This window comes from Sceloporus occidentalis, unplaced genomic scaffold (genome assembly GCF_023333645.1).
Source record: "Sceloporus occidentalis isolate IW3139 unplaced genomic scaffold, rSceOcc1.0.p SCAF_2, whole genome shotgun sequence".
Lineage (NCBI taxonomy): Eukaryota > Metazoa > Chordata > Lepidosauria > Squamata > Phrynosomatidae > Sceloporus > Sceloporus occidentalis.
Genome location: NW_028316982.1, coordinates 110,147,987 through 110,174,008, shown reverse-complemented (window position 1 = coordinate 110,174,008; position 26,022 = coordinate 110,147,987). Strand labels below are relative to the sequence as shown.

The window sequence follows — 26,022 nt, the reverse complement described above, 5'->3', positions numbered from 1 at the left end:
AAGCAAATTGTTAACCAGGGCTGGCTAGGGAGCACACAACTCCCTTGTTACAACAGTAACAATGACTGGCTGTCCATTTCCAGACAGAATTCAAAGTGCTGGTGCTGACCTATATCTGAAAAGCAATTAAACTATCACAAAAGTGAAACCAGTTAAAACAAATTAAAGGAGCAACAAAGTCCAGTACATTACGCAAAACCTGTTTCCCTGAACAATCAGTGCAGATGACATCCTCCAATTGTGTCTGTATGTATTGAACCAATTAACAAACAGAACTTAAAATGTATATTAAGAGGAGAATGTTTTGATTTCTGCCTTCTTCAGTTGCCAAAGATGAAACTGAGTTATACAGCTGGTAGCAGTTATAGTAGTATAACAGTTTAGTAGACAATAGTGAGTTGTCTAATGCTCACATATTGCAGATGACAACCTGTATGCTTTCATTCAATCACATAAATAAGATTGGAGGGCTGGCAGGTGATATATTGCTTAATATAGTATGTCCTGCTGGACACTGCAATCCTAAAATTGACAGTCTGTTTGAGGTATTTACAGATGATACAACATTTTTGAATCACAAGAGTATGACCTGGATATATATCTAATTGCAGTAATAAGTGGCCACCTTCATATGTGAACATGGTGCCCCAGTTCAAGTATCATTTTCATCACTTCTTGATTTTTACTACACATAAACACAACCTGTATTTCTGCATGAAATACTTTACAATGTATAAATACCAGTAGAATAGTGTGCAGAAAATGTCATTTTCTCTTTCAGCAGAGAGACCTGTGAAAATTAGTCAGCCTTGCATGCAAGGATCAAACAGTAAGGTAAAGGTTTACATCCTTAAGTCCAACAGTGTAATGCATTATTGGAAGCACCTTCATCCTCAAAACCAGGAGTAGGCAATTCTGTCGCCCCACATCGGTACCTTCCACTGTTCTGATCTACCCTTCAGGGATGTGTCACCTCCGAGAACAGATTTGATAGGCTCAGAGAACTGGCACAGGCAGAGGAATACTGTGGGGTAATTTAAGTTTCTCAAGGCTTCAACCTTTGCTACAAAACAAAAATATTCAAATATCAAAATATCAAAGCCAAGCCTGATAGAGTTTAGCTTTAAATTTAGTAAAGTAGGAAAATGTGCTCTTGTCTAACTATTGGCCCAAACAGACAGATCAAAATAAAGCTGCTTCGGGTCACTTTGGGGGCATGCTATTTAAATGACACATGCATCTTAAGAGGCCAGAAACTGCGTCAAAGCTATGCTCTAGTCCTTAGGACTGGAGTATGGCTTTGGCACAGTGTCCGGCCTCTTAGGACTCATGCAGCATTTAAACAGCATACCTCTAAAGTGACCCAAAGCAGCTTTATTTTGGCCTGTCTGTTCTAGCCTTATGCTTTCCTAAGAACTGAGACTGACTCCAAATAACAAACAAACACATAGTTTGTAATTTAAAAACAAAGGTTTACTAGTGGCTTTAATCTGTATTTACATAGAAGCTATATCCTAATCTAGCTAGTGAATAGTTCAGGTAAAAGAAATCTTTATCTCACTATCTTTCCAAAGAAAGTTGAGAAAGCAGGAAAATGGAAACACAACAGCTCAGTTGAAAGTATTTTGAGAGAATGCCTGTTGGTTCCAAAGGGGGAGTGACCTAAGTAACTTTGGCCCCATACAGACAGGCCAAAATAAAGCTGCTTCGGGTCACATTGAGGTATGCTGTTTAAATGATGCATGCGTCCTAAGAGTCCAGAAACCACGTCAATGCCATGCTTTGTTTTTGCACAGCTTCCGGACTCTTAGTACACATGCATCATTTAAACAGCATACCTCAAAGTGACCTGAAGCAGCTTTATTTTGGCCTGTCTGTATGGGGCCATGGTTACTTTGAAGGGGGGGGGGATTTGCATGCAGGAAACCCACTTTTAATTTCAGTCTAATGAGGGGGAAAGAGAATGCAACAATCTTCCAACAGATACACTGAAAGGGTCCTGTTGACAATGGGCAGCAGCTATACAGAGACAGAGAATTATTCCTTCTTGTTCTACAGAGCTGTCTATTACTGGATGTAGTCCATTGGGCCATGACCATTCTTCTCCAATGAAAACATCTCACATATCTAGTTGTGAGAGGCTAAATGATGAACAGATATGTTCTAGTTGCTTAGACTGCAACCATAAACAAGTTAAATTCATAAGAACAGAACTAGGCTTGTTTCTTTAGTAGACATCATATCAATAGCACTCTTACTCTGCCTTCTTATGTCTTACCATTTATAAATATTAAACAGTCAGGTTTGCATTGTTTTATATGATCTTATGTTTGGTATATATCTTTTCCTGTGTGTGTAGCTCTGCAAATTGACACAATATATAGGGGTTGTTAAGATGTTGTCCCACAACTTTGTAAATTACTTATTCATGACCAGCTCTTGTGCAGCTGAAAAGAAATTTCCACGACCCAACTACCTGGGCTTTGAAAGCAAAAGGGTTCACAAAAGAGATTACCCAAAAGAGCCAGAAATATATTAGAAGAGAATGGGTATGGTCAGTAATGTGGAAAAGCAGGTGGAACAAGAAGGATTAATATAGTGTTTTGTTTTACTAGAACATGAACAATTATTTGTTATTGTTTGATCAAGGGGGCAAGGTATAATGCAATAACCACACAGAAACACAAAACTGGAGAAAAACAAGCCATAACTTTATTGATTACAGCTGAAACAGGGTCTGGATCCAGGCATCGATCAACCCGCTTGTTGCTCAAAAAGCCCCACTAGATGACAGGTGTGGGACTGTTCCACACTATCAGCATCCATGTAATATTTGTTCAGGAAAAAGTAACTTCACTGCAATGAAAACTGGAAGAATTTTGAAAAGGCACCACAATGCCCTTTATTTTGCCTGCAAAACCACTGTTGGTGGCTAGTTTCTTTCTGGTCACTTTCTGTTGTAAAGCTCCCCTTAGCCAACACAAGACAGGAAAATATTGATTCAGTTACAATAATATCATGCAAAAATGTTGAATGCTAAAACACTGTTTCTTGAAAGAATAATCTTTTAAGGAGCCCTGGAGGTGCAGTGGTTAAATGCCTGTACTGCAGCCATTCACAGCCACAAGGTCCAATCCCAGGCAGAGCTCCAAGGTCCACTCAGCCGTGCATCCTTCCATAGGTTGCTAAAATGAGTACCCACCCTGTCAGGGGCAATTAGTTTACACACTGTAAACTACTTAGGGAGTGCTTAAGTGCACTGATAAGCGGTATCGAAATGTACTTGCTATTGCTATAATCTGAACTACTTTTTTCTCTTGGGTGTTTGTGAGATAAATTCCACCTGCAAAAGGCTGATGAAATACGCTCTGGTAACTTGCAGCCATGTTGATACTAAGGACACCATACGCTCAAAATGCATTTTCAGTTTTATTGATTTCAGTAGGGAGGTGATCCTGTTTTACTACCTGCAGCAAAATAATATAGAGCAGTGGTAGCTAGTGGCTTCTGTCTGAATGAAGCAGTGACTCTACTCTGGGCTGAAGTCTAAACTTTAGTAGGCCTAGCCTATGTTCTGAACCCTTCCTCAAAATAGCAGGCAGTATGGATTTCAGGTGGGGCTAAGGCCCAGCATTACTATGAAAAATAAAATACAGAGGAACATGGCAATATCAATTGCTCATTAGAGTTTATCCTTTTGATGTGTCCTTTTAAAATGAATCGGTATAGACATACAGTTGCTTCCACGGAAAACAGTATTAATACATTTTGAAAGAGCTGTGAACATTTAAACTTTCTGTAGCTGTTAAAATGGACCAGAAATTATTCTTCATCAGCCAAGATGAAATGTTGGAATGCGTGAGCATCATCTAGTGGGTACTGGAAATTAATTTACTGTAAATGCAGAGTGGTGATTTATCATAAAAACTGACAGGAGGCAGATCACCCTGAAAATAGGTTTTTCTTCAAAACATCTATTTCTGGAAAGGTTTCATTCACACTCTTCAAAATGGATAGATCAGTCTAATTCTGGTTCATGTCATTTTTTCAGTTTTCAGTGTTAAATCCATCCTTTCCCATTTCCTCAGATTTTTTGGAGAAAAAATTCTACCCATTTTGTTTGGTTCCACTTTTCCAAACAAAGGAAATTACTTTTATGGCATTATATCTTATAAACCTTTCCCCCTTTTTGTTGTTTTAAACAGATAAGTACTGCTTGGAGCAGTCAGTGCTTACAACTGCTGCCATGTATCAGTACATTACCATATATACTCCTGGATCATGGCAAGAGAACAAGGCATATCACTACATTGTACTGGGGGAAAGATGACTGCTGCACCATGTCTGGGGTGGATTCTTTAGGTGAACTGCATTCAGGTACACACAAAAGTCTAGGGGGTGCATATCAGGCGTGTTCATCCTGGCACAAATGACTTCTTATTACTACATGCCTGTCATCTATATTAGATTTCGCAAGCATTTCTCCACATTTTTGAGCAAAGAGGCAAGTTCCTAAAGCAGGAATAGAAAATGTGCACTTCTCCAGATGTAGGACTACAACTCTTATCAGCCCTAGCCAGTATAACTGATAGTGATGAAACATGGGAAATGAAAGACAACAATGTCCATAGGACCGCACATTCACCATTAATATTCCCATTTCAGTCAGAATTGCCTTTTCTTTACAAAGGGGTGCTAAGATGGTAGCTATCTCCAGAAATTGCATCACACTAACAATGATACTCATACTGTGCTCCAGAGACCATAGAGCTCCATGACATTTTTTTTTAAAATGACCTTGAGAAAATAAAGTCAATAATAGCAGGCATGATTTCTTGGAAAACAGCTTATCCACCACCGTTGATCTTTTCCTGTACCGCACATTCTCTTGGTTGTGTTGGGTGCATTCTCATTATTCCAAGTAGAATAATAGTTAGGGCCAGCAGATTGGCCAAGTGCCTTGATGGAACTGGATGCATGCCATAGGGACTTGTATAATATGCAGAGATTACTAGGAAGGCATACCTATAAAGAAAGTGGCAAGTTTGAAAGACACTGAGAGGATTCTTTGTGCCAAGTGTATAATATAGCTTTTTTCTTTTGTTTGGCAGACCAATGATATGTAAATAAGCAGCAAGTGGAGCTTAAAATATTCAGCCATATGTATGACTTCAAAACCACCAACATAAAGCATGTTGCTAAAATTCCAAGCAGTTTTCCAGAAGTTTGTGACTTAGTTGATGTGAAATGTTTGTGTTTAGAGTAATGTTTCTTCCTGATAGCTCTGCAATTAACTTGTAGTTAACATGCATATAAATAATGTGTGACATTTGAGATATGTAAAATAAAACCACATTGAAGGTCTTGGAAGATTTCCATATACATGGGTTTGCTTTTATACACTACTAGCAAATGTATCTAGCATAAATTAGAATAGCCCTTAGCTTTGGTATGCTGAAACATACAAGATACACAGCTATCAAAGCTGGATATGTTAAGTCTGCCTCATTTGAGGGGAAACCATTGCTGCTGCCACCACTGGCATATTTCTTGTCATAATACACCCCTAAAACCCAACGAGGAAGAGGGCTGTCCATGCCAATGGAAGCACTTTCCACAGCATAGTCCAGTGATGGTGAACCTTTTGCAGACCAAGGCCTGTTACAGACTGCCAAAATAAAGCTGCTTTGGGTCTCTTTGGAGGTATGCTGTTTAAATGATGCATGCATCCTAAGAATCCGGAAGCTGCACCAAAGCTGCACTCCAGTGCTTAGGAATGGAGTGTGGCTTTGGCGTGGCCTCCGGACTCTTAGGACCCAGGCATCATTTAAATAGCATACCTCCAAAGAGACCCGAAGCAGCTTTATTTTGGCAGTCTGTAACAAGCCCAAGTGCCCAAACTACAACCCAAAACCCACTTATTTACTACAAAGTGCCATGTCCCTCTGGCTTTCTAGTAATGAACTCTGGCAAACTCTGTGCTGGAGCAGCATGCCCACAGAGAAGGCTTTGAATGCCACCTCTGGCATGCATGACATAGGTTCGCCACCACTGGCATAGTTCCTTGAAATAATTATCTGTGGCTTTGAATTGTGTTGACTGCGTATCTGTGATCTTGCTATGAGAGTCTGCTACATGCTACATCCTTTTTGGAGATGGTACTAGAAGCTAAATAGATACATATATTGAAAGTAATTAAAACCAATTACTGCAATTTAAAAATGAAATAACTCCTAGCTACACACCTGTTGTGCTAGGTTCTGGGTGGGTAAATTTATTGGGCTTGAAGTAATGATTCTGACGCACACCTCTCCCCTTTAATTCTCAATAAAGTCAAAGGAGATTAGTGCACCAGCTTTTATTCCTGTGCTAGGCATGGAATGTAAATGCACTAGAGATAGATTCTATCACACAGCTCCATCCCCAGGCAGTACTGATCCCATAGCTGACCAGGGGTACATCACCACATCATTTTCCTAACCTTTAGGAGTAGGTTTTCAGTGCCTTGAACTGTATAGCAGTGGGCAGGGAGTCCTCTTTAATAAGGGTTCATCTATGGCCTTTTATTCATGTTTCTCAGGATCCATGCCATTATTGCCACCTAGAATTCAATGACTTGTTCCAAGGAATTACATTAATGAGTTGCAACTAACAGGGGTATATGTAAAGGAAAGGGGGGGGGGGCATTCTTCCTGTTTAAATTAGCTTGGGATAAATCCAAGCAAAACTGAGTTGTCCATTTCAACATATGTCTTTCTCACTAAATTTGCAGAAATGATGTGTTTGGGGGCATTTTAAAGTGAAATAAATGAAAACTGAAAAGTCTCTACCTTCTAATGCACTATCTGTCTTAAAAGCAATTTTTCCTTTTTGATGGAAATGTTGCAGGCCATTAGTCTAGAATTAAGACTAGAGATGTTATGAAAAATAGATGTGCACACACATATGCATGCAAACACACGGTATATGAATGAATAACTCTTTTTGTACATAGGCAGAAATATTTCCATGAAAAAATCCATCACATTTTTTAAACGTAGTGGTCTAACAACAGCACAGGATGAGTAAGTCTGAATTCTCCAGATCAGTGATCCCCAGGTGGGATGGACTATTGTTCTTGTAGTGAATGGCCATGCTTACAGGGGATGGTAGAAGTTATAGTTTGGCCCATCTTGATGGCCCCAGATTGGAAATTTTGAGCTCAGTTTTAGCAGCAATCACTGTAGTTCCAACATCCTTAAAAACCCACATTTGTTGACACAGAAGAATGCTTGCTTTGTTTTTAGGGATACTCAAACTCATGAAATAATTGCATAATCTACAATGGATTCTGAGCTTGGTAGCCATATTGTGTGTTAAATATGAAACTAAAATTTACCAGAAATAAGCTGTTTGATGTAGTGGTTTGAGCATTGGGGTATGACTTTTGAGATCAGGGTTTGAATCCCATCTCAACCATGGAAGCCTAAGGGTGTAATCTTGGGCAAGTCACATACTTTCAGTCTCAGAAAACCTCATGATAGGTTCACCTTAGGCTCATTAAAGTAGGGAATGGCTTGAAGGCACATAACAACAAGAAGAAGCCCATCTCTAATTGCAGTGAGGGACTATTCTCTTCCCATAACCCATAATTTTCTTTTTCTTCTCTCATTCAAAGGCCTCATTGCCACTACCTTTTAAACCAGATCGCAATTCGGTTTGAACTGGTTCAAATGACCCTGGTTCCCACTTAAATTGAATTGCTGAAGTGATTCAGTGAGGGGGGCCATGCACCAGCCCCATTTAACCCGCGTCTTTTTGACTTTGATTTTTTCTGCATCTTTTTTGATAAATCGATTCTGCACAAGTGTGAAACACATGCAGATCAGAATCGATTTAAATTTGCCGTTCGGCTGGCTGGAGCAAGTTCATTATTAATCAATTCATGCATGAATGTGAACCACAAGTGGATTATTTTAGAGAGAAAAATGTGATCGGGCAAATGTAGTGGGAACCACGCTCCGCTGTCGAATCGATCCATCGATTCGGATTGCACACCAATTTATCTGTAAGTGGGAAGGAGGCCAGAGTATTTCCAGATCAGGCTTTATCATTACATTTTCCTAGCTTGTGTAGAACTTCCTGTTTATGGGTAAATGTCAGTTTTCTTATAGTGATAGCATTTCAAAAGTTGAAACAATGTGACTCTGTCAATAATGAGAAATAAGCAAGTCACCTTGCTTCAAGTTAAAGATTTGTCATAAGTAACAAATGTGCAGAAAATTTTGTTCAATTATCACTTAGGGTGTATTTACGCTGCAGAATTAATGCAATTTGACACCACTTTAACTGCCATGGCTCAATATTATGAAATTCTGGAATTTGTAATTTTGTGAGATATTTAGCCTTTTCTGTCAGTGTTGATGCCACAAAAAGTACAAATCCCAGGATTCCATAGGATGGAGCCATGACAGTTAAAGCAGTGACAAACTGCATTAATTCTACAGTGTGGCAACAGACTTAGGACCTTATCACACACATTATTTTCCCCATTACGGGGTTGCGCACGACTGGGTGAAAACGAATTTTATTGCACAGTAAATTGTCCTCAAAATGGCCTTGTTCTGTTCTGCGGCACCAAGCTGTCCACATTCAGTGCTGAGGGGCGCCATTTTGCTTGGTCAGAAAACTTCCAACCCAAACATTTAATGCTCCTCAGCACTGAATGGGGATGGCTTGGTGCCACAGAATGGAATGGGGCCATTTTGAGGACAATTTGCTGTGCGATAAAATCTGTTTTTTCCCAGTCGCGTGCGACCCTGAGAGTCTTCTTCCCATTCCCATAACGGGAAAAATAATGTGTGCGATAAGCTTCCAAGTTGCTGTTATTGGTGATTATCACAGAGGGATTAATGTCCTGTCCTGTCCCTGTCCCTGTCCTCCCGTGTAAATGCAAGAAGGACTTTAATGCAATGTCATGCTTGTCCCATCCAGAAAGCTTGAGTGACATTTTTTTTGTGGTTTTTTTTGGGCTATGTGGCCATGTTCTAGAAGAGTTTGTGGCTGGCATCTTCAGAGAATGCTTGCCTGGAAAGGAATTGGTTATGTATATACTGTGTGACCCTTGAGTGACAGTGATCGTGTGAAAGCCTTTCAAATGATGTTGTGCTGATTCTGTCATTGTCCTGTGATTTAAGTGGCATTGCCCCAGCATTTGCATTAATGAGAGCTTGTGTTAATGCAATGTCACTTCAGTGACAGGATAATGACAGGATCAGTACGTACTATTTGAAAGGCTTTCACATGATCCCCCCGCCCCCAAGATGTGATAAAGATGGGGGAGCGATCCTGACCTTGTCCCATCTGAGTATGATAGTCTCCATTGAGAAGTGCAGGGGCAATGGGCCAGCATAAGTGAAGCTTCCCCTTTATAGGTTGAGTCATGCCCTGGAGGAATACAGTTATCAGGTACTTGGTAGAATAAGTGTCTAAAACTCAACTTTTGTGTCTATGAAATAGATTATTACATGCCAGTTTCTTGATAAAAACCATTAAAAGAATTGATAAAACCATTAGGTGGTCATTAGGATGCATACTTGGAGCACAACTCACTGACACTTTATGAATTTTTAATCATTTTAGTCTTCATTTTGAGGCCAAAAGAACCAATATTTTCCATTGATCTTTCACAAATGATCTGCAGCTGAAATGTACTTGGTTTGTGTTTTAGGTAAATGAAATAAGGGGAATAAATGGAGCCCTAAGAAACAACACCACAAGGTTTACATATCAGGTTGAATTAAGCCATGTTCTTGTGGATTTTTCTGTAAATGAATAAATGATGTGGGATGCTGCATTCTTCTGCTCTTGTCAGCTTTACTATTGCAGGTAGCAACATGCATCACAATGAAGTGAAGGTGACTAAATTATATAACCATTATATGAGAGTGAAAACTGCCAGAAACATACATATTATAAATTCGTTCAAGCACAAAGCATACATTAACTGGGAAGTTTTGAGAAACTTTTTTTTCACTTGTTTATTCTTTTTCTTTTCTTTCTCTAGGCTGTGGAAACCAACTTGGCTTCAAAGGATAGTCACTGGGTCTATGTAAATGAGGTAAGAGTATGAAGATGCATAAATAATGAGTTGACTACACATTGTTACTTCCCCCCCCCCCCCCCCAATTCATTGTATTCCTACTTTCCAAATCTGTTTTTTCTTTGTGTGTCTGAGGCTGGAGACAGATAGTATTCCATGTGGGAGAAATAGAATCACCGTTTTTCATGGTTTGCATATGCATTTCTTTTGTCCTATTGTTGTTGCTGGTCAAACATATTTTACTAGGGTTGGGAAAGAAATTGGTTGGATTTGCCATTCCAAATGTAAATACTCTTTTTGTATCTCCATTACTGACAGCAGAACGGAATGTGTCTTGCTTTAACATCCCATTTGTGTAGTATGTGATAAGTTGTGTTGGGGGAAATGTTCACAAAACCATTGGGATTTTACTGGCCTGTTACAGACTGCCAAAATAAAGTTGCTTCGGGTCTCTTTGGAGGTATGCTATTTAAATGATGCATGCATCCTAAGAATCCGGAAGCTGCACCAAAGCTGCCCTCCAGTGCTTAGGAATGGAGTGTGGCTTTGGCGCAACCTCCGGACTCTTAGGACCCATGCATCATTTAAATAGCATACCTCCAAAGAGACCTGAAGCAGCTTTATTTTGGCAGTCTGTAACAGGCCATTGAAAGTGCATGACCAAAATTGTGCACAAATGTTCTTTAGTCCATATCAAAATGTACACGTGAACATGTACACTGGAAAAATGCATAAAGAAAAAAAATGCATGCATTTTAAATGTAAGCACCAAATAATCACCAGAAAATGAATTATTTTGTTGTTGTGTGCCTTCAAGTCATTTCCAACTTATGGCTACCCTAAGGTGAGCAGATGACACCAAATTAGGAGGAACAGCTAATACCCCAGAGGACAGGATCAACATTCAAAATGACCTGAATAGACCTGAAAGCTGGGCCAAAGCTAACAAAATGAAATTCAACATGGAGAAATGTAAGGTACTGCACTTAGAGCAGAAAAAGAAAATGCACAGATATAGGATGGGGGACACCTGGCTGAATGAGACAACATGTGAAAAGGATCTGGGAGTCCAAGTAGACCATAAGTTGAACATGAGTCAACAGTGCGATGCGGCAGCTAAAAAGGCCAATGCAATTTTAGGCTGCATCAATAAAAGTATAGTGTCTAGATCAAGAGAAGTAATAGTGCCACTGTATTCTGCTTTGGTCAGGCCCCACCTGGAATACTGTGTCCATTTCTGGGCACCACAATTTAAAAAGGATGTTGAGAAACTGGAGTGTCCAAAGGAGGGTGACTAAAATAGTGAAAGGTCTGGAAACCATGCCCTATGAGGAACGACTTAGGGAGCTGAGGATGTTTAGCCTGGAGAAGAGAACGTTAAGAGGTGATATGATAGCCCTGTTTAAATATTTGTAAGGATGTCATATTGAGGAGGGAGCAAGCTTGTTTTCTGCTGCTCCAGAGAACAGGACCCGGAACAATGGATGCAAGCTACAGGAAAAGAGATTCCACCTGAACATTAGGAGGAACTTCCTGACAGTAAGGGCTGTTCGACAGTGGAATGCACTTCCTCGGAAGGTGATAGAGTCTCCTTCCTTGGAGGTCTTTAAACAGAGGCTGGATGGCCATCTGTCGGCGATGCTTTGATTTGGATTTCCTGCATGGCAGGGGGTAGGACTGGATGGCCCGTGCGGTCTCTTCCAACTCTATGATTCAATGATTCTATGATATCATGGGGTTTTACTGGCAAAATTTGTTCAGAGGAGTTTTGCCAGTGCTTTCCCTTGAGGCTGAGAGTATGTGAGTTGTTCAAGGTCACCCAAAAGTTTTCATAAATGCCAACATGAATATGGGATGGAATGAGAATGTAGATGGAAAACTGAGACACCCACAGGGACAGATCCTGATATCTGTTTTTACATGGATTTCTTTTTACAAAGTAGGAGTGAGTTGTGGGATTTGGTGGCAATTTCTTGGATAACGAAGGGTGGACTACACAGTTACGGCAACAGCAGTTGACTAGCTTCTGCTAAACTGTACGTTTGAGGGCGCTTCATCAAGGTTTCTTTTTCTGTATTAGCTCACCAACTACACAGCTTCTCTCTTTCCAGCAGAACTTAGAAATAATAAGCTAAAGATCCACTTCTCTTCCCAATTTATTAGACATTTTAACAATGATTTTAGCCATTGTTATTTAAATGATTAAAAACCATCAGTATTAATGGGTTGATTAAAGAGCAACTTTTCATGCTGATCTGATCTGGATCTGAACCCGTGACAAAACCACTCTTGTGTGCAGCTGTAATCACTAAAACTTGGAATGTCATTTTCCTCCACATATGTGTATGGTGGTCTTCAGCAGAGTAATAGTTGTCTCTTGGATTTGCTAAAGGCCAGCAGGCATTGCATGATCTGTCCTTTGCCTTACGTGAAGCACACTGGCTCCTGTGTTGGCTTGGAGAAGATACCCCAGGAAACTAGGCAATCCCTATATAAGCAAAATTGTGGGCTAAATTTAGGGGTGTTTTTTTTAAATCAACTGAAGCAGAATTATGATGATTATGAGGTTGCTGTGATGTAGTACAGTCTTTCTTGTGTGATGGAAAATCTCCCTCAGTTGGTAGATCCTGCACTGAGTGGTTTATTGTGGTATTTTCCCCAGCAAATGAAAATGAAATATAGCCATGTCATCCATGAAAAAACAGATTTGGGTAACAACTTTAACAAGACCTCTAAAACGTTTCTAAAGAGGTGAGCATTCAAGTGTGGTGTTTTGTATCCATGAGTTCCTTGGTAAATCAAGTTCTTCATTTTCCATGATAACTACCTGCTTGCTGAAATTGTTTCCTCTGTGGGGTATGCAAATTCTGTCTGAGAAAACCAAAATTAGCCTAGCTGTCCTACACACACTTTCTGGCAGGGGTGTACGTGTGTGTATGTGCCTTCAAGTTGCCATGAATTTCATAGGTTTTTTTTTTAAAGGCCAGGGATTCTAAGAGGTAGTTTTGCCAGTTTCATCCACTGAAATATAGCCATATACCTCATATTGCTTGGTGGTCTCCCATCTAAGTACTAATCAGGACTGAATCTGCTTAGCCTCCAAGATCAGCTGGGATCTGGTGCCTTTAGGGTATTTAGGTCAGTGGCAGTGGTACCTCTATCATATTATTTTCAGTTCTCATGACAGGGGAAGGTTGTCTTTCTCCAGACAGAGTGATATTAGAATGCAAATTGAACAGCTCCATTTCCATGTGGCTTCTTGACTGGAGCAGACAGCCTGACAAAGATGAAAACAAAATCAGGAATGGCAAGGCCTGTCATCTTGTTCTTCCTCGAGCTGACTTACTCCACTAACTGCTCTTGAAAGGCAGAAAGCATCACACTGTAGAAACCTAAGAAATGCAGATATTAACTACTGATGAACTCTAAGCTTGCAGTCTGTTACCATTGACAACCAAGAAGACACTGAGCCTACATGGAGAGCCATTATACGCTAGTCTTTTTCAGTTTGTGAATATTACTGAAGATTAGGTGTTAGCCTGATCCGGTATAATCTGTATTTTCAGAATTGAAGTGATTGCATGACAGTTATCTGGTTTTGTGTGAAAGTAGTACACATTCACAATGTATATGCACCAAATCCTGTTGAAAGGATAATTGTCCTTTATTTGTGGTGTGCAATTGTGTGTGTGTGCATGCGCAGATGTAAACCTAATCATCTTAACTTCTATTTTGTAAAGACCATTGAAAGACTGTGCAGTGAGGAGGGACCATAATGCATAAGCAGAAGTGGGGGGAATCCTGTATGTACATTTATAAATCTCTAGCCACTTAGGGGAAGCAGCATTATTATATATATTTGTATAGCATAATAATTACATGTTCTTTATGTGCTTAAGGCTGATAAAATATTTAAATAAAGAGAGTGGTGTATCCATTATTCTGTGCTAATGCATTATATAGAGAACATCACGCTTAACTACAGACTTCTTGGTTCACATTTCATTTTCTCCTTTTCTTCTCACTAATCATTTGGAGGAAGGGAGCCATATATGTTAACAGTAACTATAAATTGCTTTTGTCTGGTTAGCTGTAATGCATGGAAATTAAAAGGGGTGGTAGGTATAAAATTGCTACCTCCAAAAAGCCATTATGAATCTTTTCTGTTCCTTGTGTTGTTTATGGAACTTGTTCTTTTTGCTGTAATAGCTTAGTTTAAAAAAAATAATAACTTGGAAAAGCACGGAAGAAATCACGTAAATATAAGTACACTGTATATTCTCTTATTCACATAAATATAAGCATGCTATATATGCTCTACTGCATTTATACTATTGTTATTTGTTGAGTTTTTGAAATACACTACCTAAAACTAAAGGCATATGCATGAGTCTTGTATGTTGTGTGGGTGAGTGTATGTTTCTATATTCTGTTGTTTCCATCACCATCAACAAAATATGGATAAGGAGCCATGGTCAGAAGGCAGATTTAAACAGCCTCAGTTGTCAGGAGAGAAGAATAAATTAAAATCTGTGTAAGATATTAACATCTTAGGAAGTGTGCTATGGTAGGAATAAGTATGATTTGCTACATAAATATTATCCTGTCATTACCAATTGCAAACTTATACAGAACCTATACAATTCAACTGAGTTAAAATAAATAGCTATATAATTTCTCATTCAGAAACCTAGTTTCTAGAATCTGACAGTTAACATGAAACAGGTATCTTAATTCTTAGACTTATTCTTTGCAACAGTACTTGCTGTACAGTTTGTTTACAGAAGATTTTTAGACTCATAACCAATAAAGAGGTTTGGATAGGTTATCATTTTAAACTCTAATGTGGATCTGGAGGAAAATAATCATGTAAATCCTTCTGTCCTGCATCCGTTACACGACAAGCTCCTACAGGTATGATTCTAATTTCAGATACTCTATCATGAATTTTTGCAGATTGTAAAGTACATGCACTGTTAACAGAGCATGCCACCTTCAATCCACAGCAAGCTGCATTTTCCCTTGTCATAGGAAAACATGCCCATTGGCATATGTGGATGTGATTGTCATCCCCTTGGGAACACCTGCTGTTTCAGATTGACACATAAATCCACCTTTTCCATGTAAGAGATTAAACCTCCAGAAATATTAAAGGTACATGAAACCACCCGGAGGAATCTTGTTAGTCTGATGGTCGGTCGTCTTTATGATGTTTCACCTGAGAAAGAATCTCCACACTGGCTTTAGATTTCACTAAAAGCAAATTTTCAGTGACAAGTCACAGAGCTTTTCAGTATCCTTTTCTATAAAGAATAGGCCAGCCTCAGTGTGTGCTTTGCATTTATTTTAGAAAGAGTGTTCATCATGCAACTCACTGAGCAGCAGTGGAAGTTAGCATGTACTTGAATGTAGGAAGGCATTTTGGCAAACAACCTCCAACTATTGCTTCTCTAAGAACACCCTATGAAGTTCATGGGGTCACTCTCTGTTGACAGATGATTTGAAAACATACACAGGGAAATTAAAATAGAAGAGAAGAAAAAGAAAGTGTGACCTGCTTAGTATCAAAGGCATTTAAAAAGTCTGATTGAGAGCTTCATCCCACCCAATCTCCCCCTACATTTGGTATTTATCTGGCTTATGTTCAATTTTCACAATATTTGTAGGTACTTCTACAAGGATTTGTATCCAAGAAACAGCAATTTGGAAGTAGGTAGGTCCAACAAACAGTGAAGGAGTAGCCTGAGGGTGCTAAGGGAGTAATAGGAGTAACACCTATTGGGGTGTTACCTCACCACACCCCAAACGTGATGGGGCAAATCACACAGTAATGTCTGCCCGTGTAGAATACCATGACTATCATTCTTGGTGACTGCAGAAATGTAGGAGACAAGACAGGTGGGCAGACAGATCAAAACCAGGTAGAAAGAGACAAGAAGGCTAGATGAACAATCTGAGCTGTTATCCACTTAAAGACTGAGAGGTGAGTGAGTAATACAAGAGGAAAACTGCAGTTGCCACTTCCCTCCTGTAGCTGCCCAGTCCCTGGCCTGTGTCTTTCATTCACATGGGAATTTCAAATTGCAGGACTACAGCGCAAAAAGAGCTGGTGTGATAAAGCCCTAAGCCACCTGAATTGTGATACTGTGAATATGAAACCCTGGAACAAATGCTACCATCTCCTTGGCTTCTTTTAGTCTCCTGAATGAACTTCAAAGACCTACTGTCTGCAGTTGATTCCCAATTCTCTTTGAGATCATCTATTCAGATTTGCCAACAGTAACAATGACGATCGCAGAATCTGCATATATTGAAAAACGTCCTTTGCTCCCTGTATTCTTATTATATTTACACCCCAACTTTCTCCCAGTATGGAATACTTGGTAGCTTCATCAGTCATCTTACACTGACTGCACCTCATACTGAATGCTGAATGGGCCTTTCTGTGGGCTGTACAGTCGGCCCTTCTTATACACGGATGTTTTATACACGGATTTAAGCATACACGGTTTGAAAATGTTCCAAAAAAGTATAAATTTACCTTGATTTTCCATTTTTTTATTAGGGACACCATTTTGTTATGTCATTATACTTAATGGGACTTGAGCATACACGGATTTTGTTATACATGGTGGATCTTGGAACCAAACCCCAGCGTATAACAAGGATCCACTGTATGGCCATTTTAGAATTCCTTTAGTGCATGAACAAACAAACAAACAAACAAACAGCTTCATTTATATACCACTTCATACTGAACTAATAGTGTCTAAGCGGTTTACAGCTGTAAGCTAATTGCCCCCAACAATCTGGGTACTCATTTTAGTGACCTCCTTGAAAGGATGCAAGCCTGAGCCAAGCCTGAGCTCTTTCACTGGTATTGAACTCGCAACCTTATAGTTTTGAATATGTGGCTGCAATACAGGCACTACTAGTGATTAGTGAATACTACTAGTGATTTGTTGGGGAAGAGAAATTGTTTGATGCTGACATGGTTGTATTAAATAAGGAGGATAAGAGATAAAAGGCCAAAGCTGGGGGTGGGGGATAGCAAATGAAGAGAATTAGCCAGCAATAAATCATTCTGGATGGAGTAACAAGGACGAAAATAAAGAGTATTTGAGAGGACATGTTACAGATGAGCATGCAGTGGTTCATGAAGGGTATGGTGCACTATTGAGTGAAACGTGGTGTAAGAGATGGATACATAGAGACCTCTTGGGTGTGGAAGCAGAAAGGCCTGTGGGATGAGGGAGAGATCATATTTGAATTTTGACTAATATTTAGTAAGAGTTCTAGTGTTATTAAATTAAAACTTTGAGATGGTTGTGATACTTGCAGCACTGTACTTTCCCCCTGTATATTTGCTTTGGATATATGACTAAACAGATTAAAGATTTAACAGACACACATTTCCATTATGCATTTATCACACACTCCTTTTCAGTTAATAAACTGTAGAATTAGTTCTCAGAACAATTTGAGTTAGTTGCTACCTGCTTTGTGACTTTCACAAGGCGGTTACACTTAAAAGAGGAGTTTTGGAGGCAAATTGCTTAAATCCCATGCAAAAATAGAATTTTAAAATTGAGAAAATATCTGCAAGTGCAGGATGTTTTCAGATGCGTTTGCTTGAAAGACAAATAACGCGAAAATAACCCGAATGATAAGTTGACAAAAATGACTCCTTTTTACTTTAGATAGTTCCAAAAAGTAAAAAGGAGTCATTTTTGTTGACTTTCTGTTTGGTTTATTTTCATTGTCTCAAAAAAAATCCCACATTTTTGTTTGTTTTTTCTACTTTTAAATCTAGTTTTTGCCTGGGAGTCATCCAGTTTGATAAAATCCATAGAGTGTTGCAGTCACTGTGGCAATTGTAACCTGGCTACAAGAAAACAGATTGTGACTAAACAACAGTGCAAACATTCTGGCAGTAAAGAGCTGTGTGGCAATTCAATAGACTATTCTTGGAGGATGGTGGACTTCCATTCATTGGATGTTTTAAGCTGTGGTTAGAAGTAAGCTCTCAGGCATGCTTTAGCAATGGATGAGTAAGATGGGCTTTGAGGAGCCTTCCAGTTCTAAGATACTATAAATTTAATGGAAATTAACTATCTAAGGAACTAGACATATTCAAAGTATTTGCTCCTTTCTTGTGATTATAAGATTAGAGTTTCTGTTGTACCATCAATGCTTGTTTTGTTACTTCAAGTTGGCTAGATGTGGAGATATTTCCAAGAGCAGAGCAGATCTTGCTGAACTTGAAACAAAATAAGAACAGCATGGCCTGGGTCCAGACTACTTGAGGGAATGCCTCCCCCCGTACAATCCTTCCCGCACACTCAGGTCCTCTGGGAGGAACCTACTATAGCTGAAGAAAACCAGGCTGGTGGCAACTTCCCAGAGGACCTTTTCAGCCGCTGCTCCAAAAATGTGGAATGATCTGCCAAATTAAATCTTTAGAGGCCTTTAAAAAGGCGATAAAGACAGATCACTTCCGGTGAGCCTTCCCAGACTAACCTCCAAAATGAGAACCTGAACTGCTCACCTACCCACTGTCTCTCCCTATGACCACTCCTATAAACATTTTTCTCTGCTCCTAATTTTAACTGCATTCTCTATGCAACTGGGCGTAATGTGTGATACTGCTACTGTTATTATATAGTATGTTTTAATTGTATTTTAGCAGAAGGAAGGAGGGCTAGGGGATTGGAATCATGTTACTACTGTTTTTAAATGTTATATTGGACTGGTGTTACCCGCCTAGATCCTCTAAAGGGAAAGGCAGGTTATAAATAAATATTATTATTATTATTATTATTATTATTATTAGGATGCTAATTTCAAGGAATGCGAGCAAAGAATGTTCCCATTAGGCTGCATTCAGATAAATATTTTCTTTTTAAAAACTCTCTTGCAGTAGGATTAAAAAGGGGAAAAAATGTAGTTTGAGTAGTACTGTATATTTGGCACTCACCAAGAATCTCAATGTATTACAAGGTATAAAAATTCCCCAAGTCCAAATGAATGTTTGTGTTTGCAAAATCAAATATGTTCTATTCAGACACCCGGAACCAGAAAATGAAAGATGGAATCAAATATAAATCACATCACATAAGCACAACAAAAGTGACACTTTTAACATAGCAATGGATTCCACTGTGTCTCCTGCCCCCATGCTGGATTTCTTCCAAATGTCACCAATTATCCTGACACCTGAAGCACTTTCTTTTTTACATTATGGTTCTCAAAAATTTGCTTGGCCATTTCCCCCCCTCCCAGATAGTTTTGTCTTTAGTAAAAGAAAGAAAGAGGAAAGAAGGATACATTTCACAGCAAATACTTGAATTTGGGGGAATTGTCTACAGCTCTACAGGTGACAATGCCAAAGATGGCCTGTATTGCAGGTCTAGTTTTGTGTGAATTTCTGAAGATGCCAGCCACAGATGCTGGCAAAACGTCAGAAAGAAACTCTGCTAGAACATGGCCGCATAGCCCGAAAAACCCACAAAAAACTAAGTTCCAAAAGAGAGAGGATGTATGTACATATTGTTAGCCAGTTGAGAAGGTTAACTAAATTGAGAATATGTCCTTTTCTGTAAGGCTGCACCTCCTCATAATTATTAGATTCACCCATTGTGTCTGTTTGTGAACTTGACATTACCCTTTGGAGGTCTTTGGAAGATCACTTGGGCCATTTCTTAGAGAAGATAAATCCCCTTCCATTAAAATATGCTGTATCTAGGGCTTCCCTTGAGGAATATCAGGAAACTACAGGTTGTATTCAACCTGACTTGTAAATAAATTTATTACTTTCCTTCAACAAGCAGCTATCTGAAGTGATTTCAGAAACACATTAAGAATGCTACCGACAGTGAGAAAAGTCTTTTAGGTTTGGGACACATTAGATAGTGGATGTGTGGCCATCAAAGAATAGTTGGTGCCAAGCTGAAGGGAAAACCTGGAACCCAGTGTACTGGCACCTAAAAAGAGTCATAGTGCAGGAGACACTTAGTACAGGTTTGAGTCTCACAGTCAAAAATTAGTTGGGATAGTGAACATCACTTTTACTTAATTGGTGGCAGAGTGGCACACATTAAAAAGGAGTGAAAGGTCTAAAGGAATTTTGGCAGTGCCATGTTGTTGCCATCACACCAGGGTTGCCATATTCCACTTCTTAAAATCTGGGTACCTAAATTGCATATTATGAAAATAGTCCAGATTTGCAAACCACTCTAATTTAAATTCTAATTATGCAAATTCAATACATTAATGGTTGCATTTTTTTCTTCAACCATGTTTAACCTTCATACCATTTTAAAAGTTAGAACTGATCTGACAGCAACAGTACAGACCAATGTTTAAAATGCTGGATCTGGAACAGAGAGATTCAAATCTCTGCTTGGATATGGAATTTACCATGTGACCGTTCAGAAAACCTACCTTTGTTGTTGTTGTGTGCCTCAAAGTAATTTTGGACTTATGGCAACCCTAAGGTGAACCTATCATAGGGTTTGCTAGAGAAGTTTCTTCAGAGGGGGGTTACCATTATCATCCTCTCATGCCAGTTCTAGCAAACCCAATGAGTTTTGCTTCTGAATAGACCAATTAAGGATCATGGTGTATTTATTAATTTGTTCATTCTGGAGGGAGGTAGACAGTGTGCAAAGGTGACAGACCAGATCCTGAAGCATTCCTCTCCTTCATTCTTGTCTCTACCCCCTCTCCTTAAGGATTAAGTATTTTTAGTATTGCCCCCTCTCCCATCTTTAGTCCTTGTGTGCTTCCTGCCAATCCCACTCCTCATCCCTGGCTGCTATTCCTCATCCAGAATACAAACCACCATATCATAATCTATGCAAAGAGATGGATATTTTGTACTCACACCTATTTTTTTTTAATTCTCCTTCTTTTTATCTCCCCCCATCTCTCCTCACACCTGTCTCAGCCAAGTGCCACCCAAAACCAAACCTGTCTTTATTTATTTTAACCCCCACCCTCTCTCTTTGAAGCAGAAAGAGAGTCCAAAAGAAGAGGAGGAGAGAAGGCAAAAGAAACATCCTCAATCTCACTGTCCATCCAAGCTGTAAAGCCATGACTGCTGCAGGCCATCCCCGCTGCTTCTCTTGCTCCCATTTCCCTTCCCAAACCAGGCCCTGTACTGGGGGAAGAGAAGGGAAGTAGTAGTAGTAAGATTTATTTGGTTGACCAGTATACAAAATAACTTGATAAAATAATAACTGCAAAATACAATTATCAATAACTGTTAAAAACAATTTCAGGTACAAATTCAAGGTCATGTTATACACATATCAGTTTTCACCAACCAATTGGGAGCGTATTTTACATATGATGTAACAGGGAAGCAAGTGGGCAGCCACTGGCTGTGGCACAGAGTGGGGGGGATGTGCCTGGCAAGAAGCGAGAGCGCCATGGCAGCTTGCCAGCAGGGAGAGAATGACAAGCCCTGGCAGTCCCTGCACCCAGGCTCAGTGCCCCCGGACTGAGGGAAGGCTCCCTGCTAGCCTCTGAGGCAAAGTTGGGGGGTGCAAAAGAAGGAGGGAGGGTAGGGAGGGGATGGAAAGGGACAAGGGGAGCTGGCAAACTCATGAATAATCAAAGCCGTGAATTCAGAGGGATGACTGTAGTACTATAAAAATACAATAATAATTTTAAAAATATTACAGTAAAATTGTCTCCATTCTATTATTGGTCTTCCTCTAGGTGCCACCTTTCAATCCTGTGGGGGACTGTGCACCTGAAAAAGGACAGAGAAAGCAGGTTTTAGCTTTTTGGTTGGTTGTTGTTTTTTTAAGAGAGCCACCTTCCCTTTTGGAGCCTACTGCTTGCAATATTCCAAATGGACATTACCCAACAGGGTTTTATAATGGAAAGCACATTGCCTCAGCATCGAGGCAAAGGAGTCCACCAGGTCCCATCTGGTCTGCATTAAATCAAAGATACTGGCTGTTTCTCTGCCAGTATCTCTGCCACAGAAGAGAAAGCAATTTGTCACACCACCAAGTTCTTCTTAGGTGACAGAAAAGCTTGTAGGATCTTTCCCAGGCTCACCTTTGCAACACACCTCACTCAAGTTCCATGTCTATATCCACAGGTCTGAGGATTTGCCACAGTATGAGGCCCTCCAAGATGGTAGTGAGGGTTGGAATCCATTCATTTAGCCTTTCTGTATCTGGGATGAATGTTAACATTCTCCCAATGATTCTGACTGCCTTTACCTGAGGAGAGAAGGACACTAATAAAAGGACACTTCTTGCAGAGAATCAGGACAGACTTTGCGATGGTGTGATCTCTTTACTTTGGCCTTAATCTCTTTCTCCTTCCCATCAGGCCAATGGCAAGGTTCCTCAGTCATCCTTAACTTCAAGAGGTGTACCAAAGCATCCAGATCACGTTTTGGTGAGAGGAGGATATCATTCACCAGCCTATTCACCTGACAAGAGAAATAGAAAAGAGAAATCACATCCTTACTGGCTTCCAGCCTCAGGGAGGGAAAGCTCAGGGCCCCAGGGTGTTTGTCAGAGGAGGAGAAGAAGCAATCCACCTACCCTTCTGATGATTCCAGTATATGGTTGATAAAGATGTCCATTTCCCCCCTTGGCAACCATGTTTGCAATCTCCATGGCCTTTTCAGGGTTGGAACGGCTGAAAAGTTCGCACAGACCATGGAGACACACTTTCTGCTGTCACAGGGGGGAAAAGAGAGAGGGGGGAATTAGGTAAATGACATTTGCTGTAACAAGCGTTGGAAAATGTTGAGCAAATTTATGTGCTCGTATGTGCATTGGCAGGTCAGCTAACTTAGGATCTCTTTATTGTTATGGAAGAGGCTGCTTTTATGGGCTTTCCAGGACTAGTTCAGATAATAGACTATGATGTGAGCTGAAAAGGCCCAGCACCCACTAAGTCTAGCCTACCTGACTGCTCTGAATTTTCCACCCAAAAGGTCGATGGAAAAGGTGCCCTGGGGTCTCTAAGCGCCCTGAGGAGGATGATGCCTTCATGGTGGAGGTAGACAAGCTAGTGAGGTACACAGGCTAGTGGTCTTTTCAGAGGAACTGTATGCCTTACCTCCAATGATGCAAAAGGGGAGCATTGGTAGGAAATGGGGGCATATTCTTCTTGGTCCTGGGAGCTGTGTAGAAAAGCACAAGGAGTGAGATTTTGAGTGGCAGCCATCGGATTTTTAAATTATTTATTTATTATCTAATGAAAGGGAAGGGCAGGAGAGAGCTGTGAGGTGGTAGGGACTGGTGACTACAGAGCATCATTATGTGCCACTCAGTGTGACCATCAGCAATAACATCTGAAATAATTGTACTTTCAGCCCTCCAGTTGAGAACAAATTCCCTGTCTGAATTGGATGGAGGATAACTCACGTCTTCCATTGTAGATGTACCATCTTCTAAATCCAACAACAACAACAACAATAATAATTTATAGCCCACCTCTCGAGGATCATGGCAGGTGACAATCATAAATACTATAAAACAGCATGATAAAAATAATGTAATCCCCCCTTACTCCCAGTTAAAACTAATACAGCATCATAAAATACATTCAAATGAATAAGATTAACTAAATTATCATAGAATCATAGAACCGTAGAGTTGGAAGAGGCCACAAGGGCCATCCAGTCCAACCCCATTCTGCCATGCAGGAACTCTCAATCAAAGCATACCCAACAGATGGCTATCCAGCCTCTGCTTAAAGACCTCCAAAGAAGGAGACTCCACTACACTCTGAGGAAAGAGTGTGTTCCACTGTCAAACAGCCCTTACTGTCAGGAATTTCCTCCTACTGTTGAAGTGGAATCTCTTTTCCTGCAGCTTGCATCCATTGTTCCGGGTCCTGTTCGCTGGAGCAGCAGAAAACAAGCTTGCTCCCTCTTGAATATGACAGCCCTTCAAATATTTAAATAGGGCTATCATATCACCTCTTAACCTTCTTTTCTCCAGGCTCAAGGTAATTAAAATGGGCATCATGGGTCAAACAGGGGGAGAAGTGAAAGAGTGTACATAGGGTGCAAGGGGGATGGTCTTTGGTTGGCCCTGATCCTAAGTACCTATCCCAAGGAAAGGGGAGAAGGGAGATAGCCTTACTGATAAGCTGGCGTTTTCATCAACATTGATGTTCTCCAGGGATTCCATCTGGATGCTGTGAGGAGAAAAAAAAGACAACAGAACAGAACTCAGCCAAGCAGCCATTCTGTTGGGTTTTTAAAGTTTTCTAAGTCTTCAGCCTTTGTTAAGGAAACCAGAATTATCACAATATCAAAAATATCAAAGCCAAGCCTGTAAGCCTGCTTTAAATCAGCAGAGCAGCAGAAACGTGTCTTTTTCTAACAGTACTTCCTAAAAACTGAAGCTGACACAAAGACAACACAAATAGCTTGTAGTTTAAAAAATGTTACTAATGGCTTGAATGTACGTAGGCATAGAGGCTACGTCCTAACCTATCTAATGAACCGTTCAGGTACAAGAAGAAATCTTAATCTCACTATCTTTCTGAAGAAAATTGATAGAATAGGGAGATGGGAGACCCAGAGGATAACAGGAAAATCTCTTTGTTTTAGAAAACTTCTTAAAGGGACGGAAGCTGAATCACATGCTCTGTTTATCAAGCTACAAAGGTATTTTGTAATGTGATTCAGCAGACCAAAGGGTATGGTTAAAAGAGGGGATACAGTGGAGTTTGCATGCAGGGAAAATCCTATCTATCTGAGCAGGAGGAAGGAGCATGCAAAATTTTCCAATACATTCTCCCTCCTTGGCCCAAAATATCCTTCAACCTGGAAAGAAAGGCCAGGTAGATACCTCAGATTCTGTCAGTGGCAGTGTTTTTTCCTCCGTAGGGAAGCCGCAGCCTCCAAACCACATGGCTTCCCTGCGGAGGAAAAAGAATCCTCAAAAAGTGGGTGCTTTTAAAGCCGCAGGGGTGGCGTAACCAGTGCGCCACTAGCACACTGGTTACGTAAGCACCATGCGGCAATGTGCAGATGCTGCGTGGCACTTACGTAACAATGGCGGCGCCCATGTATACAGGGCGCCGCCATTGTTACGGCGGCATGCTGTACTAGGATTAGGGACTGTGTAGTTGCTGTGCAGTCCCTTAACCCTAGTATGGTGCCAGCATGGCGCTTTAGCGCCATGTGTACCATGCCAAAGATACCTTTCTGAGTGGCTCACATTTGTATTATGTTGTTCCCTGTCTCTGATGATGACAGGACTGTCCTCCAATTCCACAGAATCCTATGAAGGGAATGAAATAGAATGAATCTAGACATCCCTGACTGCTGGAGGACCCGTAGGTCATCAGGTCTCCCTTTCCTTACCGATACGGACGCTCTCAGAGGGGTCCAGCTCATCATAGGTCTCTTCTGACTATGGAAGTCTGAAATGGAGGGAAGAAAAAAGCATGCAACATCAGACCATCTGTAATGTAGTCTGTGATCATGAAATGGAAGGCAGGAAGCCGCCATAGATGAAGAGGTGAAACATCAAGCATTAACACTTCAAAAACTTCAGTTTTGGAACATGAGAGACCCTGCAGACTGAAACAGCCAGAAAAACCAACAGTAGCAGAACACATTATAAACCATCCTAGGCATAAAATGCTGTTTGAAAACACTGAAATTCTGGACCATGCCTACAACTATCAGGTCAGAATGCACAGGGAAGCCACTGAAATCCACAAATACCTGGACAACTTCAACAGGAAAGAAGAAACTCTTAAAGTGAACAAAATTTGGCTACCAGTCCTGAAAAACAGCAAAATCAGGACTCAGCAAATGCAAATGAAAAACAACCCAGAGTCAGGGGTTTTCCCAGAAGACAATGATCGCTAATTAAGCCGACACTAATCCTGTTTGCATATCCTCCCACCCTGATGCCTTGCCATAAACAACAGATTAACATGGA

General features: G+C 40.3%; 2 protein-coding genes across 12 annotated transcripts in view; one reads left to right on the top strand and one right to left on the bottom strand.

Annotated features, from left to right (window-relative positions):
* Positions 1-26,022, top strand: part of GRID1 (glutamate ionotropic receptor delta type subunit 1) — an 859,069-nt gene that overhangs the window by 653,785 nt on the left and 179,262 nt on the right. For all 5 annotated transcript variants that reach the window (XM_089510585.1, XM_089510586.1, XM_089510584.1 and 2 more), the window contains exon 5: positions 10,046-10,099. In XM_089510585.1, coding sequence (XP_089366711.1) covers positions 10,046-10,099 — 54 coding nt within the window. The remainder of the gene's footprint in view (positions 1-10,045; positions 10,100-26,022) is intronic.
* LOC149318856 (uncharacterized) lies at positions 21,159-25,441 on the bottom strand. Of its 7 annotated transcripts, XM_089510581.1 has the most exons (6): positions 25,291-25,441; positions 24,205-24,259; positions 23,174-23,237; positions 22,651-22,785; positions 22,401-22,535; positions 21,163-22,320 (listed from the first exon to the last, which is right to left on the bottom strand). In XM_089510581.1, the coding sequence occupies exons 2-6, from the start codon at positions 24,228-24,230 to the stop codon at positions 22,168-22,170; spliced, it is 513 nt and encodes a 170-aa protein (XP_089366707.1). In that variant the 5' UTR covers positions 24,231-24,259; positions 25,291-25,441; the 3' UTR covers positions 21,163-22,167. The 7 variants fall into 7 exon arrangements, with proteins under 7 accessions (XP_089366704.1, XP_089366703.1, XP_089366707.1 ...); XM_089510578.1 differs by lacking the exons at positions 24,205-24,259; positions 25,291-25,441 and having other exon boundaries at positions 21,159-21,839; positions 22,154-22,320; positions 23,174-23,731; XM_089510577.1 differs by lacking the exons at positions 24,205-24,259; positions 25,291-25,441 and having other exon boundaries at positions 21,161-22,056; positions 22,167-22,320; positions 23,174-23,731.

Coding starts and splice junctions, on each gene's coding strand:
- LOC149318856 (XM_089510578.1), bottom strand. CDS start 23,281: ATGGCTGCCACTCAAAATCTCACTCCTTGTGCTTTTCTACACAGCTCC. Junction 22,786..23,173: donor CCCCTTTTGCATCATTGGAG/GTAAGGCATACA, acceptor CCCCTGTGACAG/CAGAAAGTGTGTCTCCATGG. Junction 22,321..22,400: donor AGAAAGAGATTAAGGCCAAA/GTAAAGAGATCA, acceptor TTCTCTCCTCAG/GTAAAGGCAGTCAGAATCAT.